Source organism: Populus trichocarpa, chromosome 5, assembly GCF_000002775.5.
Source record: "Populus trichocarpa isolate Nisqually-1 chromosome 5, P.trichocarpa_v4.1, whole genome shotgun sequence".
NCBI lineage: Eukaryota > Viridiplantae > Streptophyta > Magnoliopsida > Malpighiales > Salicaceae > Populus > Populus trichocarpa.
This window is the reverse complement of record NC_037289.2, coordinates 23,407,402-23,428,337: the sequence shown is the minus strand read 5'-3', so window position 1 is coordinate 23,428,337 and position 20,936 is coordinate 23,407,402. Positions and strand designations below refer to the sequence as shown.

Below are 20,936 nucleotides of genomic sequence, written 5' to 3'. Positions count from 1 at the left end.
AGTAAATTCTTCTCAGTGTTGGTACCAAAACTTAAATCTAGAAATTTAAGAAATCAACATACTTCTCCAATAATCTCATGTTTCATGTCACCTAGCTTTCAAGGATTTCAGCTCAGATACCAAAAAAGGAAAGATGGGAATTCAAAGGATACGTTTACTTGTTAGCACAGAAAATTAAAAAAAAAAGATTAGGTTAAATAAAACATGTAAAAAATATTGATAAAATAACACAATTCCCAATTAGACAATCATGATTAAAAAACACAATATTTAATAAATTCCGAATCCATTCATAATCATGAAATTCATTAAATATCATGTTTTAAAAATTGCAATAAATATAAACTGTGTTATTCTGCTAATTTTTTTAATTTTTTAATTAATAGTGCTAATTTTCAAAAAACAAATAAATTCAAACGCTTGTGTTCTGATAAAGTTAAATCTGCCCAGGCACCCAGCAAAGTGTTATCGAGCAAGCATGTACATTCTTATCGATGCAATCTGCGCATGAGAGCCAGACGATTCTCTTTTCTGTCTCTTCTGTGTTAGTAATATTTATTTTTTAAAATATTTTTTAAATTTATTTTTAGCATTAAAACATCAAAACCATAAAAAAAATATTAAAAATAAATAATTTAAAAATTTTAAAGAGCACTTGCCGCAAAAACAAAAAACTCTCAAAAATGACAGAACTCAGAAGCACGTCTTGAAAGTGAATTGATGCCTCCCGTCAGGACTCTGCGTCCCTCCCGTCAGGGGGTTTGCAGACCTGCAGGACTCCTTTTGTAATGATGGAGAGAACTAACAAATATTCTAACCTAGGTCTCAAACTGAAAGAAATAAAGAATTTATTGAAAAAACCAGTGGGGGCCTTTGGAAAGCCCAGACTTCACTGTTAATGTCTCAAACTCCAGATACATATCCACAACATGCTTAACAAGCCTCAACAATATCACACAAAATAATGTTGAACAAAACACACGACCATACCTCCACAGTGGAGAGTTTGAGAAAATAATATATAAATTTTTTTGGGTTCCAGTAATATACAAGAAATCCTTACTCAGTTCTATATATATACCCCCTCTCCTACCAAACTCCAAGTGTTGCATAAAACTAAGGCGACATCCAAGTGCAGAAAAATTGAAGTATAAAACATGATATCAAGCCGTCTTGTGGACCAACAATCAACTCTAGGTTTCCCATGGCAGGTAAAGTACTGTGTCGTGCACAATATTATTTGCATTTTTTCACCTCTGCCACTTTTTCTCTGTAACAAGCAGAATTTGAGCAGTTAAGCACAGTGATGATCATTTTCAAGATGATTGTCCCGGGGCGAGGACAAATGCATGCCCAGATTACCAAATTCCCCACCATATTAGCATCGCATCAGCAAATGCCATGATGGTTAACTCAAGTGGCATTGACTAATTTCACTTAATAATTAGGCACTACAGCCTCATTGGCAAAAATATACTAGACCTGTATTTGAGGTGAAAGAATTGCGTACCAAAATGAACCATCCAACAACAAACTGTTATGTTTCATGATGCATGATGGCCACCAGTGTTACACCATACAGAATGGACTCAAGCAATTTATGGTAATAACAGCGAAGATCCTCCAATAATAATAATAGTACACAATTGAACAATATCCTTTTAAGTCTTTTAAAAAAAATGCAGTTGGAGATTCCAAAATCCTATATCTAGTGATCTCATCAGATAAAGAAGACAGCATCAAAGTAAACTAAATAAAATCCCCAATAAGAGCAATATCTGTTAAATGAAAATGAAAACCTTTTCAAACACAGTGCAACACAGAATATAAATGAGTGAGAAAAAGGTCAGAGCATACCATGAACAACGTGGCTACCATTTCCCTTTGCACCGTGCTGTGCTTGAGACGTTGACCGCTGGATGCGTGGAGAACCATGCCTTCCATTTGCACCAGGTAAGGACTGCCTCTTCTTGATGAAATCTCTGTCCTGCACATCTGGGCTGGATCTTGGTGAGCTAATTGCATTCACTTTGGCTCTTGCTGATTCTGTGGCTTTCATGAAACGAGGGAGAGAAGGACTGCTGCTGCTGCTATCTCTTGGCTCTTGATCAGTGCTGTCAGGTTTTGGAGAACCAAATGAGTTGTGCCTCTTCCCATTCTTTTGATCTTTGGACAATTGTTCCACACTACTTCTCGCAGCAGAATCATGATTTGGGTTCGATGGAGATCTCTTACTTGCTGATGAAGACTTATGTTTTTGGCTAGAACTGCTTCTGTCAGCTCTGCTCTTTTTAGCTTTCACAGATAACTGACTTGAAGGTGTTCCTTGGGAGTCTGGAACAGTTAAAAGACTTCTGGGAGAAGCTTCTGGGGATGATCTATATGCTAGACCACCAGTCTCAGAGTTCAGCTCTCTCTGGACATCGGATACACTTCTCTCTGGATTCATCTCCTCCTGTGTGGAATCAGCAACAACAATTGTATTTGCTGATTCACCTTTGACGACCTCAAGTTTCTCAGGCTGATTCATGTGAGACAAATTAGAAACTGGATCCTTGGATGAATCCTTGTCTTTGATGTCCTGGTCTTTTGCTCTGTTAGGATTACAAGTTTCTTCCTCTGAAACTTTGGCTTCATGCTCGAGTTCTGCAGCTCCAACTTCAAATGCATCAGGTGAATCAAGAGTGGAAGTAACAGAAAGTTCAGTACCACATTCAGAGCCACCATATTGCACCCTTGAAATGTGGGAGACTGAGTTTTCTGTCATGTCAAGCTCCTTTGTCCTTGATTCAGTATCTATCCCAGATATGTCTGTGTTTGATTCAATTCCACTATCTTCATGCGAAGAACTAGATGATCTATTCAAACTGGCTGTTGAACCCAGCCCCTCAAATTTTGTCTGGGAAGCAATGAAAGCAGGATTGCTTGCCTTCATTGATCCATACACAAACTCCTTTTCTTCAGTATCCAATTGTTCAGCCGCTTCCCTTTTCATAGATCGTTTGGGTTGATCAGGTTGTTCACCTTCTAATTCTTGCTTACAAGGAAGAGAATCAGTCACTGTTTTATAATTCACTTCAGATTCAACAGTTTGATTCGGAAGCGAATTTATAGTTATTGAGGTTTCTTCTGCGTCAGATTTACCGATCATCTCAGGTTGAGGCTGCTCCAAAATATCTCCTGCTAAAGGGGAGTTTGGATGGCACACCTGAAACTTGAAGTCAGACACATCAGATTTTATCATGTTCTCTTCACTTTCAGATGGCAAAACAATTTCCTCCATATTAGATTTTGAATCTCCCAACTCGCAGAATCCTTCAGGTGGGGCTCTAGTTTGCATTGGAGAGGTAACATTCTCACTCTTCTCTATTTCTAGTTGTTCAGTTATTAAATCTGGTCTGGGTGTTGGTTCTGCTGATGAAACAGACATCCACCTCTCCAACCATTCCCAACCAGAGTTAGGTTTAGAAGAATCACACTTGATGTGGATAGGCTTCCTCTTTGGTGTTGACTCCATCAGCTTTAATTCAAAGCAAAAGGTCAGTATTTTTGGATAAGCGACATAAACACAGTTGCAAAATACACAGCAAAAGGAATCCATTTTTCCATACCTGATGAGCGAAACTATTTCTAAGCAGCTTCTCAATGGAAATGTATGTTGTGGTTGGTTTGATTACCGAGCTTTCCTTCTGCTGAAAGCAAAAGGGAAAGAATAATTGTATGAGACTGATGATTCAGGAAGAGAATTGCAGTCCATGAATTGTATAAACAGATTTTTTTACCAAAAGCATTAGAATATATGTCGATCTTCCTTAACGACAGGAGGGCAGAAATTTCTCCTACATGTAGATTTTATGATAGCTATCACTTATAGTGGGAATAATACAATAACTAGAATTTAAAAGAAAAGTTGCTGGACATCCTAAGGTAACTCATTAACCTCCAAGTAAACACTTTGAAACATTGGTTTAGGATGTCATTTCATACTTGCCTTTGAAGAATTCACGATTTCTATTATATTCCAAAGATGTCTTTAGAACCAAAGCAATACTATCCGAGTGAGAACATTGATTTGGCATGCAAAATTTAGGATCAGGCAGAAAGTTTTGAAGACCTAGCTATTTCATTTGGCCAGGGGGTTGTGCCAGATTATTGTGAACGAGAACCCTTAAGCAGAAACCTTAGTGAAAGCAGAGACATTTTCTTAAAACAAACTTATTTGAGTTGAGTAGCATTACCAAGGTCTTGGATATAGGATTGCCATGCTTCCCACCAACCTGCTCTTCCCACAAACGAGCACAACGAGCACGGACAAGAGCTTGCATTTTAACAATGGCCTGAACACAACGTAGGGTTCCAATGGCATGCTGCCTGACAAGGTGACCGCGTACAGCCGCTTGCAACTTAACAATATATTTAAGCTTGAGGAGTTCTTTTTGAGCCTGGAAGACAGTTGTGAAGAAGTGTGAATAAGAAAATTACCAACAAGCATGCTCCATTATCAAACATTTCCTTAACCACAATAAAATTACCAAAAAACCCCTGACAGCAGCCTGTATGACAATAACAACAGACTCATCCACATGGTCATCAACTTCATTTTCATCCTTGGTTACAACAATGGTCTCTGGTAATTCCTGTTCTGTTGAAGTAGATAACTGTGACTTCTCTGACAGCTGTGGTTTCTCAGACAGCTGTGGTTTCTCATCAGTGCATTGTATCACAGCAATTTTCTCTGGAGCAGGAGGAATACCTGGTTGTTGGAAGTTTAGATTTGTGGATTCTGGACTCTCCTTATCCACCGAAGAAGGGGTGGTTTCTGAAATGATAGTGTTGCTGAGAACTCGATGACGGGCAGATTTCTTCCGGAAACTCCATCCACGCTTGTCACTTGAACCCTTGCTCTGAAATGAAATTTAAATAACATCATCTAACTGATACTACATTAAGACAGACTTCCTTTTACTCCAACCTGTATCTGTAACTCCTGATGGTGAATCACTTCTCAAAAAGCCTTGTAGGCTTAGAAACCAATAGAATTCATATAAAATAGGCATTTTTCAACCAAGGAAAATCTTATAATGCCTGATCGACACCGGCAATTGCAAATTGCAACCCATGATCCACAGAATTTCCTTGAGTCATCCATGATTTCAGTCATCCATATCCATGGATCTTACGTGTGTCCATCCTAGTTCAAACTTGAATCAGTCAAAAATCACCATGTCATACTACATTTACTAGTTACAAATTAAATTAGCTTGAATAAACCTTAACTGAATCAAATATAAAAGATTTAATAATCGTGATTAAGAACAAACAGTGGCTACAAATTTCTGCAACATTCTATGATTTTAATAGACACGGTAATTAAGATTTCATGACCGTTACACATCAAACTTCATGGAACGAAAATTCAAAGTTTCTAGGATCTTTGACACGTTCACACACTACTTACTATTTCCAACAATTTCTCAGCACCAAACAAAAACAGAACGAAATTAGCAACAACCACCATCTCATAGCTACAAATCCACGAATTTAGCTCAAAAATCACCACTCAAACTCACAACATGTGGCAAGTATAAAAAAGAAGTAGCCGAACATAGAAACAAAACAGTAGAAGGACAAAGAAAGTGATCATGGTTGACCAGTCAGATACCTCAGGGAGTTGAAGATCATCTCTCCCAGCAGAATCGCTGCCGCAGGTGATTATTTTGAAACAGGAAGTGGATCTTCCCATTTTTATGTTTTTTCTTGTTTTCTCTCTCTAAAAAAACTTACTCGCTCGCCCACTCTTTCTCTCTCTCTATTTTAAGACTATCCTGTAACCCACCTATATTCGAGGTGTCTTGTTGGGAATTGTAGCAGAGAGAAACACGGACATCAACATCTTCCTTAAATTTAACTCGTTCTTATTTTGAAATCCGCCAATTTATCGTCGAGTCCGTTTGCTCTCTTTGCCCTGTGCGTTCGAGAGAGAAAAGGCGTTAAAAAGGCTGTCAGGTACTAACGCTTTCTTTTTTATATAGAGATTTCTTATTTTTATGTTTAAAAATTACTTTTTAAGCTTTTTTTTTAAATTAAATTTTTTATAATTTTAAATTATTTTAATACACTAATATTAAAAAATATATATATTTTAAAAAGCAATTTTTATCACAATCTCAAACATTATCTTAATATAATTATAAAACTTCGATCAGAGGATTAACTTGAAACCGACTGATTTAATATCTAAATTAGTCCAAGATTGAAGAAGTAGAGAAATCTTATTAACTCGGTAAACAACTACTTTATAAACCAGTCAAAACTCAACACTTGACCTATTTACTTTAAAAAAAATTTGATTAAAATAATATTATTTTAATTTTTAAAAAATAAATAGAGTTAATTTAGGCTACCTCTTTTTGTCAATAATACAGGTATTATCTCGGGTCAACCCAATTGGGTTTTAGAAGTATGTTGTTTAGTAGTATTTTTTTTCTTAATCCATTTTTCTAATTTTTAAATGCTAGTCAATTTATCTAGCCGTTCGATCACGAGACTCGCGAGAAGTTACTTAAATTTACAAGAGAATTTTCTTGTTAGTTGGACCGTAGTTAATTTGAAGGTTGCCGTTTTATTTACTTCATCGGGGTATTTAGCGACAATCATTTGTCGTATTTGGTTTATAAGACTTCATGTTTTAGTCCGATCTGGGAAATCTTAGCTGTCCTTGACTTTTGTCTCGCAGTCACATCTACATTAATTATTTTCAGATTCGTGACAATGGAGGCACTTGGAAGTTGTATTTGTTGAAAAGTAATTTTTTTTTTTAAAGTGAATTTTGAAGAAAGTAAATTTTAGAAAAGTATTTTTCGATATTTGGTAATGTAATGAAAAATAAGTTGGAAAACACTTTCTAGTGTTTGGTTATGTCATGAAAAATGAGCTGGAAAATAACTTATTAATGTTTTATTTTTCTCAAGTTTATTAAAATAATGAGAAACAAATCTTACAAATTAAAAAGTTGAATGAGAATGAAATTGAAAAAAAATAATTTCATAAATTATCTCAAATAAAATAAATAATAATCAAAATAATAGAGATCAAATCTAAAAAATTAAAAACAAATAAAAGGTGAATAAATTAAAATAATAATAATTAACATTTCATAAATTATTTCAAATAAAATAAGTAACAATCAAAAGAATAAGGACCAAAATTAATATAAAAATTAAATTTTAAGAGATGAAATTGAAAAATAAATATACAAAACAAATTATATATAGCAATCAAAAGTTTGAGGATCAAATTTGAAATAATCAGCAAATAATGACATTTCTAAATTTTTCACAACTTCCGGAAAGTGTTTTCTGCCCAAATTTTCCAGGAAAACACTTTTCTGAAAACCAAGCCAAATTTTCCTTTGACTGGAAAGTGTTTTCCGTTGACCAACTTTTATAATGACAAACAAACACAGGAAAGTTTGGAAAGTGGTTTCTCGGAAACCACTTTCCGGAAAACAAACACAGTCAAAAGGAAAAACACTTTCCTGGAAACTAAACCAAATTTTCCGTTGACTGAAAAGTATTTTCCGTTGACCGAAAAGTGTTTTCCGTTGATCAACTTTTCTAATGGCAAACAAACACAGAAAAGTTTGGAAAGTGGTTTCCCGGAAAGTGAATTCCAGGAAACAAACATGGCCTAAGTCTATCACTTGGTTTAGTATCTTTCTTTGTATGGATTTATGCCAGTGTTAATGGATTCATGAAATCACAGCTTGAAGGAGATGGAGATTCCAGTGTAGGCTGTAGCTATGCATGTTGATTTGATTTTGATGATGATGATGAGATAGTTGGTTGGGCCGATGGTCGACTCCTGGTTGAGCCGCGACCCAGTTAAGTTCCTTTTCTTTTCTCTTTTCTTTCAACAACATATCTTGAATATATAGCAACTCTACTTTGGGAGATAGCAGAGAAGAAGGACTGTTACCTTAGGGTGCTTTCTTTTTTCAATCACAAGTTACCAGTACATGACAACTCTACTCGTACTCGGAGAGGTAACAGATAAATAGGGCTGTCATCTCAGGTTGAAAGATTTTTCTAGATTTTTTTATTTTTTTACGGATATAAAATGCAGGTTTTAGCATGATGGAGGGGATTCTAGCTAGGACAAGTGTCATCATACCAAAGACCATTCCATTCTTGTCCTGGTTTTTCCTCTTTCTTCTTCTTCTTTTTCTAATTGAAGCCTGTGTATGGAAGAAACTTTCGATCTCCTTCTTTGAGGAAACTTCTGTACCTCTGCTTCCACATTCAAAAAATCTCTCCCTTTCTGATAGCTTTTCTATTATTGGTGAAACAAACGCAGCAGCATCTTTGATATAGCATAAAACTCAGCGGAAAACATTAAAAAATTGAATTTAAAATGTAGGTTTTGCATAGTAGTTTTTACATGTTTTTTTAACTAAATTTTCTAAATATTTCTTATTAATTTTCTTTTTATACATGTTTTTTCTATATATAAACTTCGAGTACAATTTTTACCAGATACGTATCTAAATTCAACTAACTTTAATTAAAAATATTTTTTAAATTTTTTTTTTTCAAACCACAACTATAAAAATTACTTCAAAAACAAACATACTTAATCTTTTTTCATTATCACTGCATGAAAATGTTAAACTAATTTTGGTATCAAAGTTTTTTTACAAATAATAGTTGTCGTCCATACAACAATTATTTTTTAAGAAAGGTCAGATTCAGTGCCCTGAAATTTAAGCTTCATCGGATTTCTTGGTACAGAAGTATGTTCGATCATAGTGTGTTTTATTAGTTTAAACTATGAGTTTTATTGAAAAAAAATAAAATTTCTCTCCAGATAAAAAATGATCACTATAAGTTGTATTACAAATATATATAACCTGAAAGTATATCGTAGCATAGCACAATTAAATGTCTTTAGACATCTCTTATATCGGTGCATAGGTACATATATGCACCACACGTGTTTAATAATATGATAAATGATATTTTTTAAAAGTAATTTGTAATTGAAAATATATGAAAATAATAATTTTTTATTATTTATATCAACACATCAATTATAAAAAAAATATTTAAAAAAACATTAATTTAAACTATTTTCATATAAAAAGTATTTTAAAAATCAGAATTTACGATAATAACAAACTAATACTACAGGCACGCTCTCAACCCAGAATAAATCACTCAACCAATCACCACTCGCTCATCATGATCCAATTATCTGCTGAGTTTAGGTGTTGACAGTGCATTGGTAACTAAGAATGCAAGATTCCTTTCCCATGCTGCCCCTCCCCCAAGACTTGATCCTTGTAGTACAATACTTTCGATGAAATCCAGCAAAAATACAGCTTCGGATAAAACAAAAGAAGAAGAAAACATGGAGAGGATAATTTTATGCGAGGGTGTAGTTATCATTAATATTTGGAAGGAAAAAAGAGAGTCAATGAGTGTGATTATCAGGATGAGGAGTGCGCATATCACCTCTCGGACGCTACGGCCTACGAGCATGGGCAGTTGCCAAAAATTTTATTAGTAAATGCAAAAATTATCCTATAAATATAGTTATAAAATTCGGTTTAAAAATTTAATTAATTTAAAATTTGTATTAACTTGAATTGAATTTAAAAAACCAGGTTAATTTTGTTGAAAATTTAGGTTGAACCAATTAAAATTCAATCCTCAACTTATTTAAAAAAAATTATCAAAACAATGTTTTTATTTTAAAAAAAAATTAGAATCAACAAATAACCGGAGTTTTACTGTAGGTTAATCCCTGGCCAAGCTTTACCACCATGGACAGAAGAGAATGTACGAATAGGGTGGGGCCACCCACTCCTTAGTCAATAATGCAAGTTGTCGTGACTCGTGAGATGAATAACGTTGTTGAGAAATTGACACCTGTGTTATAAGAACAACACAAGGTTTTAAGATTTTTAGAATCTAAAAACGGTGCCTTGAAACAAGGAAACGGGATTGTCTCACTGTGTGCGAGTTGTCTCATTACAGTCTGACATCATTTTCAGTGCGCTTAGATGGGATGTGTATATATAACTGACGAGAAAGATTTTTTTAAAAAAAACTAGCACATTTTAAAATAAAAATTAGTAATGAAGCACAAGTAAAAGATATTTTAGAAAATAATACAGTAAAAATTACAGTTAAGAAATGCAGTATTTTAAATCAATTTTTAAAATAGACTTGCACAAAAGAAAAAAATATGAAAGATAAGGTCTTAAAAGTAAATTGAAGTTTCAATAATGATACTTTTATTATTATTATTATTAAAAAGATTTCGAGAAGATTAATTCAATAAAATCAAGAAAGTTAATTAACAATATCTAGAATGAATCATATGTGTTGCCAAAAAAACAAGTAAGCCATTTATTTGGACCATTTGTTTAAAATATTGTATTTTTCAACTATAATTTTTTTTAAAGTCATGATTTTCACCTATATTTTTTACAAAATTACGCTATTAAAAAAATTGGCCGATGATGGTTTTCCAAAAGATATTTATAAACTATGTTAGAAAAAAAAACATTTACCATATCCAACATTACGGTTTTTACAAAATTACACTATTAAAAAAATTGGTCAATGATGGTTTGCCATAAAATATTTAAAATCTTAAATTAAAAATATTTAAATTATTAATTCATTCATCTAACTTCAAATTTAAAATATTAAAATTATCAATTATTTAAGTATCTAAATTATTCGAGATTTAATTATTTTCTCAATTATTAGTAAGATCTAAAGCAAACATAATAATGTGCATCAGTTATTTTATTTTTTTTCATTTTAGTTTGAATTTGAATTAAAAAAAGATAGATTACAAAGAACTTTTTTTTTCCTTGGTCCCACAGTACCTACCATATCCAACAGTTAATTAAAAGGACAAATAATTTTGAGCCACAAAGCCATCCAAGGTTCTAAACGGGTAAGTAACCAAACTATATTGGCAACTGATTAGTCTTCACCCGCCACGTGGAAGACTACCTGGATGGCATGTACGACCACATGGTAACCCACTCACCATGATGATCTGCAATGGCATGCGATGTCTAGCAGCTGCAAGTGGGATACCATAGGACAAATTATCAGTGTGGGGACCTTATAAAATAAGATTCTATGGATCCGGCTAGCGCTGTATTTTTAAAAGTTTTTTTAATTGAGAAATATATTAAAATAATATTATTTTATTTTTTATTTTTACATTATCAGATCCAAATGGAAAAAAAATCTAAAAAATATTAATTCAAGTAAAAAACAATTAAAAAAACACTTTAAAAATCAAGATGTGATGTCAAAATAAATAATATTTTTTAATTAAGAATTAGTTAACAATCATTAGTTTCTTAAGCCATAATCAAATAACCATCATATAATAAAGACAAGAATTAATTGCACAATTATGACGAGGTTTAGACATGGCCACTTGCATCTCTTTCTGTAAATGACTTAGAGTGTGTTTATTTTTTAAATAGTTTTTATGGTTATAGTTTTAAAAAAAAAAGTTTTAAAAAAGTATAGTTAGTTGTGGTTAGTTGAATTTAGATACGTGTTTGGTAAAAATTATGGTTGAAGTTTATATGTAGCAAAAAACATGTATAAAATGTTTGATGGAAGTGTGGTTGCAATTGCTTTTCAAAGTGCTTTTTACTTGGAAATGCATCAAAATAATATTTTTTTTATTTTAAAAAAATTATTTTTGATATCAGCGCATCAAATTTATCTGAAAACACTAAAAATATATCAATTTGAAGCAAAGAAAAAAAATTCAAAATTTTTCAAATGCACTTTTAAAATGCAAAAACAAACATGGTTCTACGAAACTCAGTTAAAAAAGTATGTAAAAACTACTTCATAAAAACCGCGTTTCAAACTCAATTTTTTAGTGAGCTTTGCAGTACAAAACGCAGTTTGGTTTGTTGCCAAACACCTTGCTGCGTTTGTTTCACCGCAAACGCAAAAGCTGGTGAAAAACAAATGCAGCCTTAGTAACCTTCGAGCAGTTTAAGATGTGCGTGAGCTCATTTTTACTAAGAGACCAGAAGTTGTTTTTTTTTTTTAATGAGAAACCATGGTTACTATTAATAGAATTAAGTCTATTATAAAATAAATAAATTTTAAAGGCTGCTTTTCGATTGACAGACAAGGAAGAAAGGGAGGAGTAGCTATGACATGGAATTTTAATGAGACCATTATAGTGATATAAGGATACTCTTAAAATCACATTGATATGGAGGTAAACGACAAAGAGGCTGACGGATGGAGGATTATAGGCTTTTACGGATATTTAAATGGGAATAGATGAATGAATTCTTGGGAGCTCATTAGAAATAGAAGGAGATTTCTGACTTTACCATGGGTATACACAAGGGACTTTAATGACATGCTTGGTGCTGAGGACAAACATGAAACTCATGATCATCTATAGGTTTTGATTGATGGTTTCTATTAAGTAGTGCAAGGGTGCAAGCTTATTGATCTTTCTCTTAAGGGTTATCCTTACACCTAGGAAAGAGGCATAAGGACCTCAACTAAGGTTCAGGAAAAGATAGACAAAGTTCTTTGTTGTGGGGTTTGGTTTTGAAAGTTTTTACATGGCAAGCTAATGAATTTGAAAACCATAGTATTATACCACAACCCTATCATGCTTGTTGTGTATAAAATTATTGGACCTCAACCCCATTATAACCCCCCGATTTTGTTTTGAGAATGCTTGGTTAAGGGAATTAGACGTATTTATATGACCAGGTATTCATAAAAGAAGTCTATTGACAAGGGCATCCTTGAAAGATTTATGCACTTCTTTAACCGACTAATGAGATGAGGGAAAGGATTGGAGAATAAGTTTAAGTTAAAAATCATTGCTATAATAGGTTAAACTCATTATGTGAGAGGATTTGAAGTTAAAGGAATTAGATGAAATATTTTATATGGAGGGCTAGTCATGATAGTATCCTCATGAAGGTGAGACTTTTCTAGGGAGGAATTCAGACGGGTGAATCATGTTTGTTTTGAGGGCATGAAGGAAAATCTATAAAACATGTGTTAGTCAAATGCCAATTTACAGTCTAGTACTGGTAGGAGCTAGGCTTGTACGTATCTATTTCTCACCTGGATAATCTGTAGGATTAGTTTTCAATTTGGTGCAGGTTTTTAATGGAGACTTGATGGCTAAAGTGGTGGTAACAGTACGAGCCGTGTAGAATCAATAGAATAACATTATTTGGAGGGACAAATGGTGTACCAGTAGTGCAATGTTGAATTATAGATTAGGTAATTTGAATAGATGAAGAGATGTCCAAAAAAAACTTGAAAGACATATAACCACTCTTAATAGGCAGGATCTAACTGAGTGCATGACGGAAAAAACCTGTTACATGGTACCTCAAGTGTAATCAGGATGTTGCCATCTTTGAACATGAACAAGCCATGGGGGGTAGATTTATTATAAAACATCAAAATGGTTGTATAGGGTAGCGTGAGTGCTAGAAACAAAAGGGGGTCTTTCAGGCAAAAATGACAAAACTACTAGCTTTAAAAGGAATTATTCAACAACTCATATCTTTTAATACAATGTCAATCATAATTAAAGTGGTTGCCAAGATCGTTGTTAATGATCTAGCTCGTGGGCATAAAGACGACACAATATAAAATTATTTTATAGGATTGCGAAAACATTATCAATGAAGCTGAAAATTTTAGTATTAGCCATGTTTATAGAATGTAAAATAAAGTAGCTTATCAACTAGCTATAATTTCATGTAATTATGAGAGTTTTGTCTTTTGGCAACAATCCGCTAACTTTATTTGTCCTTTCATTGTTTTTTATGCTTAATAAATTCTCATATTAATTAAAAACAAACTATTTAAGAAGTATTTTAGCTTAATCTTATACATTTTCCCTATAATATTATTAAGAGTGACAAGATTAATGACTTATTATAATTAGTATAACATCGTGGGCCCTAACTATAACCATTGTTATTTTAAGCTACAACATAAACAAGCCCACAACATGATCATATAAAAACTTTGGGTTCAAACATTTGATATACATGACAAGGTAGTCAAACCTACCAATCTCAATATTTTCAGGTGTTAAAAGGTTTTTTTATAGCCTTGTATATATTAGTGATATTAAAGACAATCTTATTGATTGATTTAATCTAATGACTTGTTGATTCATGACTTAATATTAGTTGGGTTTTATATTATATCGAGTGTGAGTTAAAATGGTCAAATCTAATTGACCCTACGAAACAACATGTAACTCGATCAAAATCGAGTAACATTCAGTTTGGTTTTTATTTATTTTTCAAAACAATATTATTGTTATAATTTTTTTAAAAAAAATATTAAAACAACATCATTTTAAATTAACTCGAATTAATTTATCATATGAATAACTCTAACCGGGGTTAGATCACCATGCTAAATCAAGTTTAATAGCATTATTGGTGTGTACGTTGTTTAGACTTTAGAAGTTGTGTGGTCTCCTATCATTCGATCAATAAAGAAAGAAAGCAATCACACCTACTAAATTAATGGCCATATTTTAATAGCACAACACCATTTTCATCTACAATCCAAGATTTCTGTTGAGATTTGAATCCCATTTAAAGCAAAGGATTGCCTTCGCACACCTAAATGAAAAATTATTTCAGCAATCAAACTGGCAATTTAGGTACAACAGCACATGACCGCCCACCATTCAGACTTTCTTTCTTTAAAGGATTGTCTTGTGGAGCCCCTCACATGGTAAGACCCTGACAGGGATGATGATAATGAGATAAAATGTTTCTTTCCCTTGCTCGATCAATGAGCATTGGCTTGTTGCAGGCAATAATTAAACATAGTGTAATTTCATTATAAAACCGCAGACCATCGTTGACAAGCAATTTTTTAGAGCCATGAATCCATCATTGTTGTAGAGCCATGAATCATCATTTAGTGTGTTTAGATGTCTTACGGGGAAAAAAAAAAAAAAAAAAAAACCTAGAAAAAAATAATGAGTGTCCTTGGCGTAGTATTTGGATATCGTGTGAGAGGAGACAATTAGTATAAATAGAACGTGTCTACATGTTGTTTCTATTTTAAAAATATTGAAATTCATTCCAAAATTATTATAAATACATATTTATTTTATATATTTTTAAGACAATAACCAACGAGAGATTCAGTTTTTTCTGGGTTTTCATATTCAACATGTTCTATTTTGTATTGGTTTGAGGTGAACTATCCACATTTAAATTAGTTTATTTTAAAAAATTATTTCTAGACCCTTTCATAAAATCGAGCCATGAATGATAAATTGAAAACATGGAGAGAAAATTGAATGATAATCAATCATCCAGTCCTTCCTTAATTTGACGACTCCGTATAATAACCACAATGATCTTTAACTCAAACATTTTCTGGCCCACAGCCTTATCTGGGCTAGGCCTAAATAGCAGCGACTCGAAGATTTCCGCGACCCCTCTTCACAGTCCCAGCTCCCATGGCATGTCTGTTTCTGATTTGGACACAAGTTTTGTTGTAATTGTGTGCGAAAAATGGGTCCAATTTGGGTGTATTGCTATTGCATAGGGTCGTCAAGTTTATTTTTTATATATATAATTAATGGTGATTTTCGGGCTAATTTATGCATACCTTAACTAATTCTATAAATTTTGAAATTAACGACTATGCAAACCTTCTAAATCTAAAAAAACTTAAACTCATAACCAATAAAAAAACAAACTCAAAACATGATTAATTAACCTACCCCTAATAATTGAGTCATAAAGTTTTTAATCCATGGCAACAAGCATGGGGGTAGGGTGGCTGGAATCGAGAGCAACGGATGCTTCCTCGCAGCTTTCCACATGGCTCGACTTTACAAGCAAACATACTTGAGCATGGTCCCCCCTGCATAATTTTCCATGGAGATGCTTCACAGCATCACCAATCTAGAATATTTTCTTCTGATAAAATAGACCTACCAATTGGCTTATTATATAGCTCATCAGTCAGTGAGGAGCAATTGAAAAGCAAAAAATTGCTAAAATATATCACTTTTTCAATGGTATAATGCCCTTTTTTTTCTCCCTTCTCTCCCCATAATTGTTCTTTCACTTCATAGTTTTATTGAAGGAACCCTGTTCCCATATGTTCTTCCGCCAATTTTACTTGTTTTAATATGAAAAATCTGCCGTTATTCATACAAGGCTCAAGGCTCACTTATGAAGGATATATTTGTTTTTACGGTCTAACCGTGCTTTTACTAATATTAAAGATAAATCTTTTAGAAATTAAAAAAATATATATTTTACCGTTGAAGTCTCTCAGTGGCAGACGAACGAGGGGCCAAATGTATAATCAAAGTGTGTAAAACATGAAGGGACACCCAGGCCCACTCGACACGAAAGGAGGCTTGAATCTTGTTTTCATAGAAAGAAAAACTAAAATGAAAGTGCGGCTTTAGCTGTCTAGTGAATGCTAGGCCCAACTGGGCCTCAATCAGGAATTACACTAGTCAATATCCCCGCAAGTTGATTTTAAAAACATATTTGGATATTATGTAATTTGTTAATTAAAAAATAAAAATATAATATACGTGTTTAAAATGAGAAGCTGATTTTCCAGTAAAAAGTAAAATAAATATACAAATGCAAATACTTTACTTTGAATATCCTTTTCATATTATATATTTTCTTTATGGTTGCTAATTAAATACGATTTTTGCTCTCATAGATTCGAAAAAATAAATAAATGATCTATCTTAAATCTAAGAAGAGTAAAAATCAAACATAAATCACAATAATATATTAGAAGTATTATGAAATTATAGAAACCTTCCAAAAGATTTATTACTATTTAAAAAATAATTAAATTAAATAATTAAAAAAATAAAAAATGGATATTAATTAGAAACCTAATTAAAAAAGTATCAAGCTGCTAGGCTTGGAAGACCAAGCCCGCATGCTTGGCTAAAAAGATAAAAGTCCAAGAGCACATGCATAGTTCTTTCTTTTCTTAAAACAGTGATAAGAAAACATGTCATTTACTTGGGAAAACGACTTATCGCCTGTGGTTATTTATCTTTTTTATTCACATCTGATGATTGCTAGAATCTTAAGTTTTGGATTATAAAACCTTAATTTTAACTTATTTTTCACCCAGAAACACCTATAAAAAAATCATAGGAAAACCCAACCAAATTAATAAAAACTTGGTGGTTCTCAATCTATTTTTTTCAACATATTCAAAGTGCAACACTCTTCTTCATTGAACTCACTTTAAAAAAAATCTATTAGCATTAAGATCGATATTTTGATGACTAGAATGTTATTGATCAAATCATTTCTTTTTTTCTTTAATGAATTTCTTTTTTTTTTCTGAATATCTAGTGACTAAAACGTTAAAAAAAAATAGAGTTTAAGATCAAAACATAAAAAATCTAAAACAAAAAAGAGAAAATATAAAAATATTAAAAATAATAACATAGAAAACAAGCTTTGTGTATGTTACTCTTGATCCTTGTAATTCTTTGAATTTTTTTAACAAAAACCTAAAATTAGGATGTAAAGATGTTCTATGTAATCTGTTCCTTTCGCACAATGGGCTAATTTTCAAGAGTACTCGTTAGGATGGTAAAATCAAATATCATAATTTAATTCAAGCAATTTCACCCTGACATGATATCTCCCCTGCCTTGCTGAAGATATTTGAATATATTCATCTTTTTGGTCAGCAAACAAATTTTGTAAATAAATCTAACCCTCTCTCGTAAATGGGGAGCATTTTGATATAACACATCCACCCCTGCGTAGACATGAGCAACGAAAGTTGGCCAAGCTTGTTGTGGAAACCTTGAAATTGAGCTTATCTATCACGCCCACAACCGCAGTCTTCCTCGTCGCTATCCTACATGCCAATTTACAGGCCATCATCTTTCTTATCAATTTAGACTTGGTAGTCTTCTTCTCTATCCCTTTTGCAATGCAAATCGAATGGATAAAATCGGAAGCCATTATCCTAGAATGATCAAAGTATCGATCGGTAGCATGTGTCCGCAAGAGCTGAGATCAACAAAACGTGGCACTCCTTGGACAACTAGCTAGAGATCGACTTGTGCATGCATGATGCAACACACACCTAATTAAGGAAGCGGCCAGACAGCCTTTTTCCTCACAATTAAGCTCATCGTGAATAGAAATAAGACAATAGATTAGTATAGCGGGTAGTAGATAGCAGAAGAGGAGATAAGAAAAATGGATTCTCTCTTAAAACTTGATGTATAAATGAAAGGAAAGCCATAAACTGCTACATCCACAAAGCTATAGACCACGATGGCAATGTTTTTCTTCCTTGGAGCTTTCTTTATCTTCGTCTTGTTTCTTCTCCAAACTTACAGAACCAAAAGAAAAATTCTTCTTCCGCCTGGTCCCTATGGACTTCCTTTAATCGGTAACTTGCATCAATTTGTACAGTACAAATCACCCCCTCACCATTACCTGTGGCAACTCTCGCACAAATACGGGCCGCTCATGTCCTTGAGACGAGGTTTTGTGCCAACTCTGGTAGTTTCTTCAGCTAAAATGGCCAAAGAGGTTATGGGAAAGCATTATCTGGAGTTCTCTGGTAGGCCTTCCTTACATGGCCAGCAAAAATTGTCTTATAACGGCCTAGACTTGGCTTTTACACCATATGGTGATTATTGGAGGGAGATGAGGAAGATTTGTGTTCTTCGACTCTTTAACTTGAAACGAGTGCAATCTTTTCATTCCATTCGTGAAAATGAGGTTTCTTGTATGATTCAAAAAATAAGGAAAGCAGCCGATGCTTCCAGGACTGCCAACTTGAGTGAAGCAGTGACTGCCCTTACAAGCTCCATAATTTGTAGAGTTGCCTTTGGGAAGAGTTATGAGGATCAAGGTAGTGAAAGAAGTAAATTTCATAACCTTCTTAATGAAGCACAGGCCATGGCGGCTAGTCTTTTTGTTTCGGATTATCTTCCTTTCATGGGATGGATTGATAAACTCACTGGATTGATGGCTCGCCTGGAAAAGAATTTCAGCGAATTTGATGTTTTCTACCAAGAAATAATTGACGAGCACCTGGATCCAAAGAGAACCAAACCTGAGAAAGAGGACATCATTGACGTGTTACTTCGCCTGAAAAAGGAACGCTCATTTGCATTTGATCTCAATCGGGATCACATCAAAGCAGTGCTAATGGTCATCAATAAGTTTCTCAATTCATTTTGTTTTTGTCATGTATAGCTTTCACTAGAGATTCTTTAGTTTTCTTCCGTGGAAAAGATATGCATCGCTTCTTATATATGTAGACCTTTATCTTTTTGTTGGCAGAACATATTAATTTGTTGCTGGTACAGACACAAGTGCAGGCACCTTGGAGTGGGCCATGACAGCTCTAATGAAGGAACCTAGAGTGATGAACAAAGTCCAAGAAGAAGTTAGAAATTTAGTTGGTGACAGAAAACTCGTGAAAGAAGACGATCTCTTAAGATTACCATGTCTGAAGGCAGTGGTGAAAGAGACATGGAGATTGCATCCAGCGGCTCCATTGCTACTCCCACGAGAAACAATACAAAATTGCAACATAGATGGGTATGATATACCAGCTAGAACTCTAGTTTTTGTGAATGCGTGGGCAATTGGAAGGGATCCTGAAGCGTGGGAAATCCCAGAAGAGTTCTATCCTGAAAGATTCTTTGGCAAGTCGGTAGACTTTAAAGGACAAGATTATGAACTGATACCATTTGGTACCGGTCGAAGAGGCTGTCCAGGGATACATATGGGAGCTGTGACTGTGGAGCTTGCACTTGCTAATCTTCTTTACAACTTTGACTGGGAAATGCCGCAAGGATTGAAAGCTGAAGACATAGACATGGACGTTCTGCCGGGTCTCAGCACGCACAAGAAAAACGCTTTATGCCTTATGGCTAGGAACTATTTTCATATATCAAGTGTTTGATGTTGTAATGTACTATACGGAGCCATATCAATCTGTCTCGTTTTATCCACACAAACAGGGGTAGTTTCCCTCGCCGTTATAGCTAGCTACAACTTGAATCCTAGGCCAACTGTTGAAAGACTAAGTTTCACCAATTTCTCCTAGCTGAAAGTATGTGATCATGATCAGCATATCTTCGTATCTTGCTGCTTCTTTTTTTCATCTATTATACCGTTACTAGGTTTCACCATTATATCTTCGTATAGCTAGTTATAATTTATAAATAATACATGGACTGTACGTTGATAAGGTTGTAAGTTTCATGGAATGCAATCAAGAGATTATTAGGGTCAGTAAACCTGGCCGAAATGCAGAATGTGGCCACACATAAAATTATTTTAACTCAACAATGGAACAGGTCACAGATTTGCCCAAGGCACTGAAATCTCTCTTCCTGTCATGGTATTGCAGTATTTCGGAAATAGGCGTGCACGTACTTGGTTGAAATTTATCACAGATATTAAACTCAATTCTAGTTTAATATGATTTAGAACTCGAGTTGTTGAGTCATTAAGTCAGTCACAGGGTAAATCTGGATTGATTGTATTATTTCAAAAAAATTTATTTATTTCTTGGAGTTAACCTAAGTTTTACTTAAATTTAACTGGATTAACCCATCAAATTAATCAAGTTTCACCGAATCAATATCTAAAACAATTTAAAATGAAAATTAACTCATTAAGAGTTGACCAGTTAAATTATATCGGTTTAGCAATCATGCAATATGGCACTAAATTTAATATGTGGTTTGGACTAAATTCTTTTCATAAGCCATCATGTTTTTATTGACCCCTAGCCAATTTAAGGGAGTGTTTGAAAGTATGATTACGATTGCGGTTGTTTTTTAAAGTAATTTTCACCTAGAAATACATTAAA

At 33.5% G+C, this 20,936-nt stretch overlaps 1 protein-coding gene and 1 pseudogene across 2 annotated transcripts; one reads left to right on the top strand and one right to left on the bottom strand.

Moving 5' to 3' along the window:
- Positions 1-831: 831 nt before the first annotated feature.
- Positions 832-5,965, bottom strand: LOC7493949 (protein IQ-DOMAIN 32). 2 transcript variants are annotated; one of them, XM_024601121.2, is made up of 6 exons: positions 5,663-5,965; positions 4,533-4,904; positions 4,239-4,442; positions 3,612-3,692; positions 1,858-3,520; positions 832-1,270 (listed from the first exon to the last, which is right to left on the bottom strand). In XM_024601121.2, the coding sequence occupies exons 1-6, from the start codon at positions 5,741-5,743 to the stop codon at positions 1,251-1,253; spliced, it is 2,421 nt and encodes an 806-aa protein (XP_024456889.1). In that variant the 5' UTR covers positions 5,744-5,965; the 3' UTR covers positions 832-1,250. The 2 variants fall into 2 exon arrangements, with proteins under 2 accessions (XP_024456889.1, XP_024456890.1); XM_024601122.2 differs by having other exon boundaries at positions 3,612-3,689.
- Positions 5,966-18,136: 12,171 nt separating this feature from the next.
- LOC7477655 (cytochrome P450 83B1-like) lies at positions 18,137-20,309 on the top strand (annotated as a pseudogene).
- The last annotated feature ends 627 nt before the right edge of the window (positions 20,310-20,936 follow it).

Excerpts from the sequence above, each read along its gene's own strand:
- LOC7493949 (XM_024601121.2), bottom strand. The coding sequence starts at position 5,743 with ATGGGAAGATCCACTTCCTGTTTCAAAATAATCACCTGCGGCAGCGAT. Across the intron at positions 3,693-4,238 it reads ATCCTATATCCAAGACCTTG|CAGAAGGAAAGCTCGGTAAT; the intron begins GTAATGCTACTC and ends TTTTGCTTTCAG. Across the intron at positions 3,521-3,611 it reads GAAATAGTTTCGCTCATCAG|CTGATGGAGTCAACACCAAA; the intron begins GTATGGAAAAAT and ends TTTGAATTAAAG.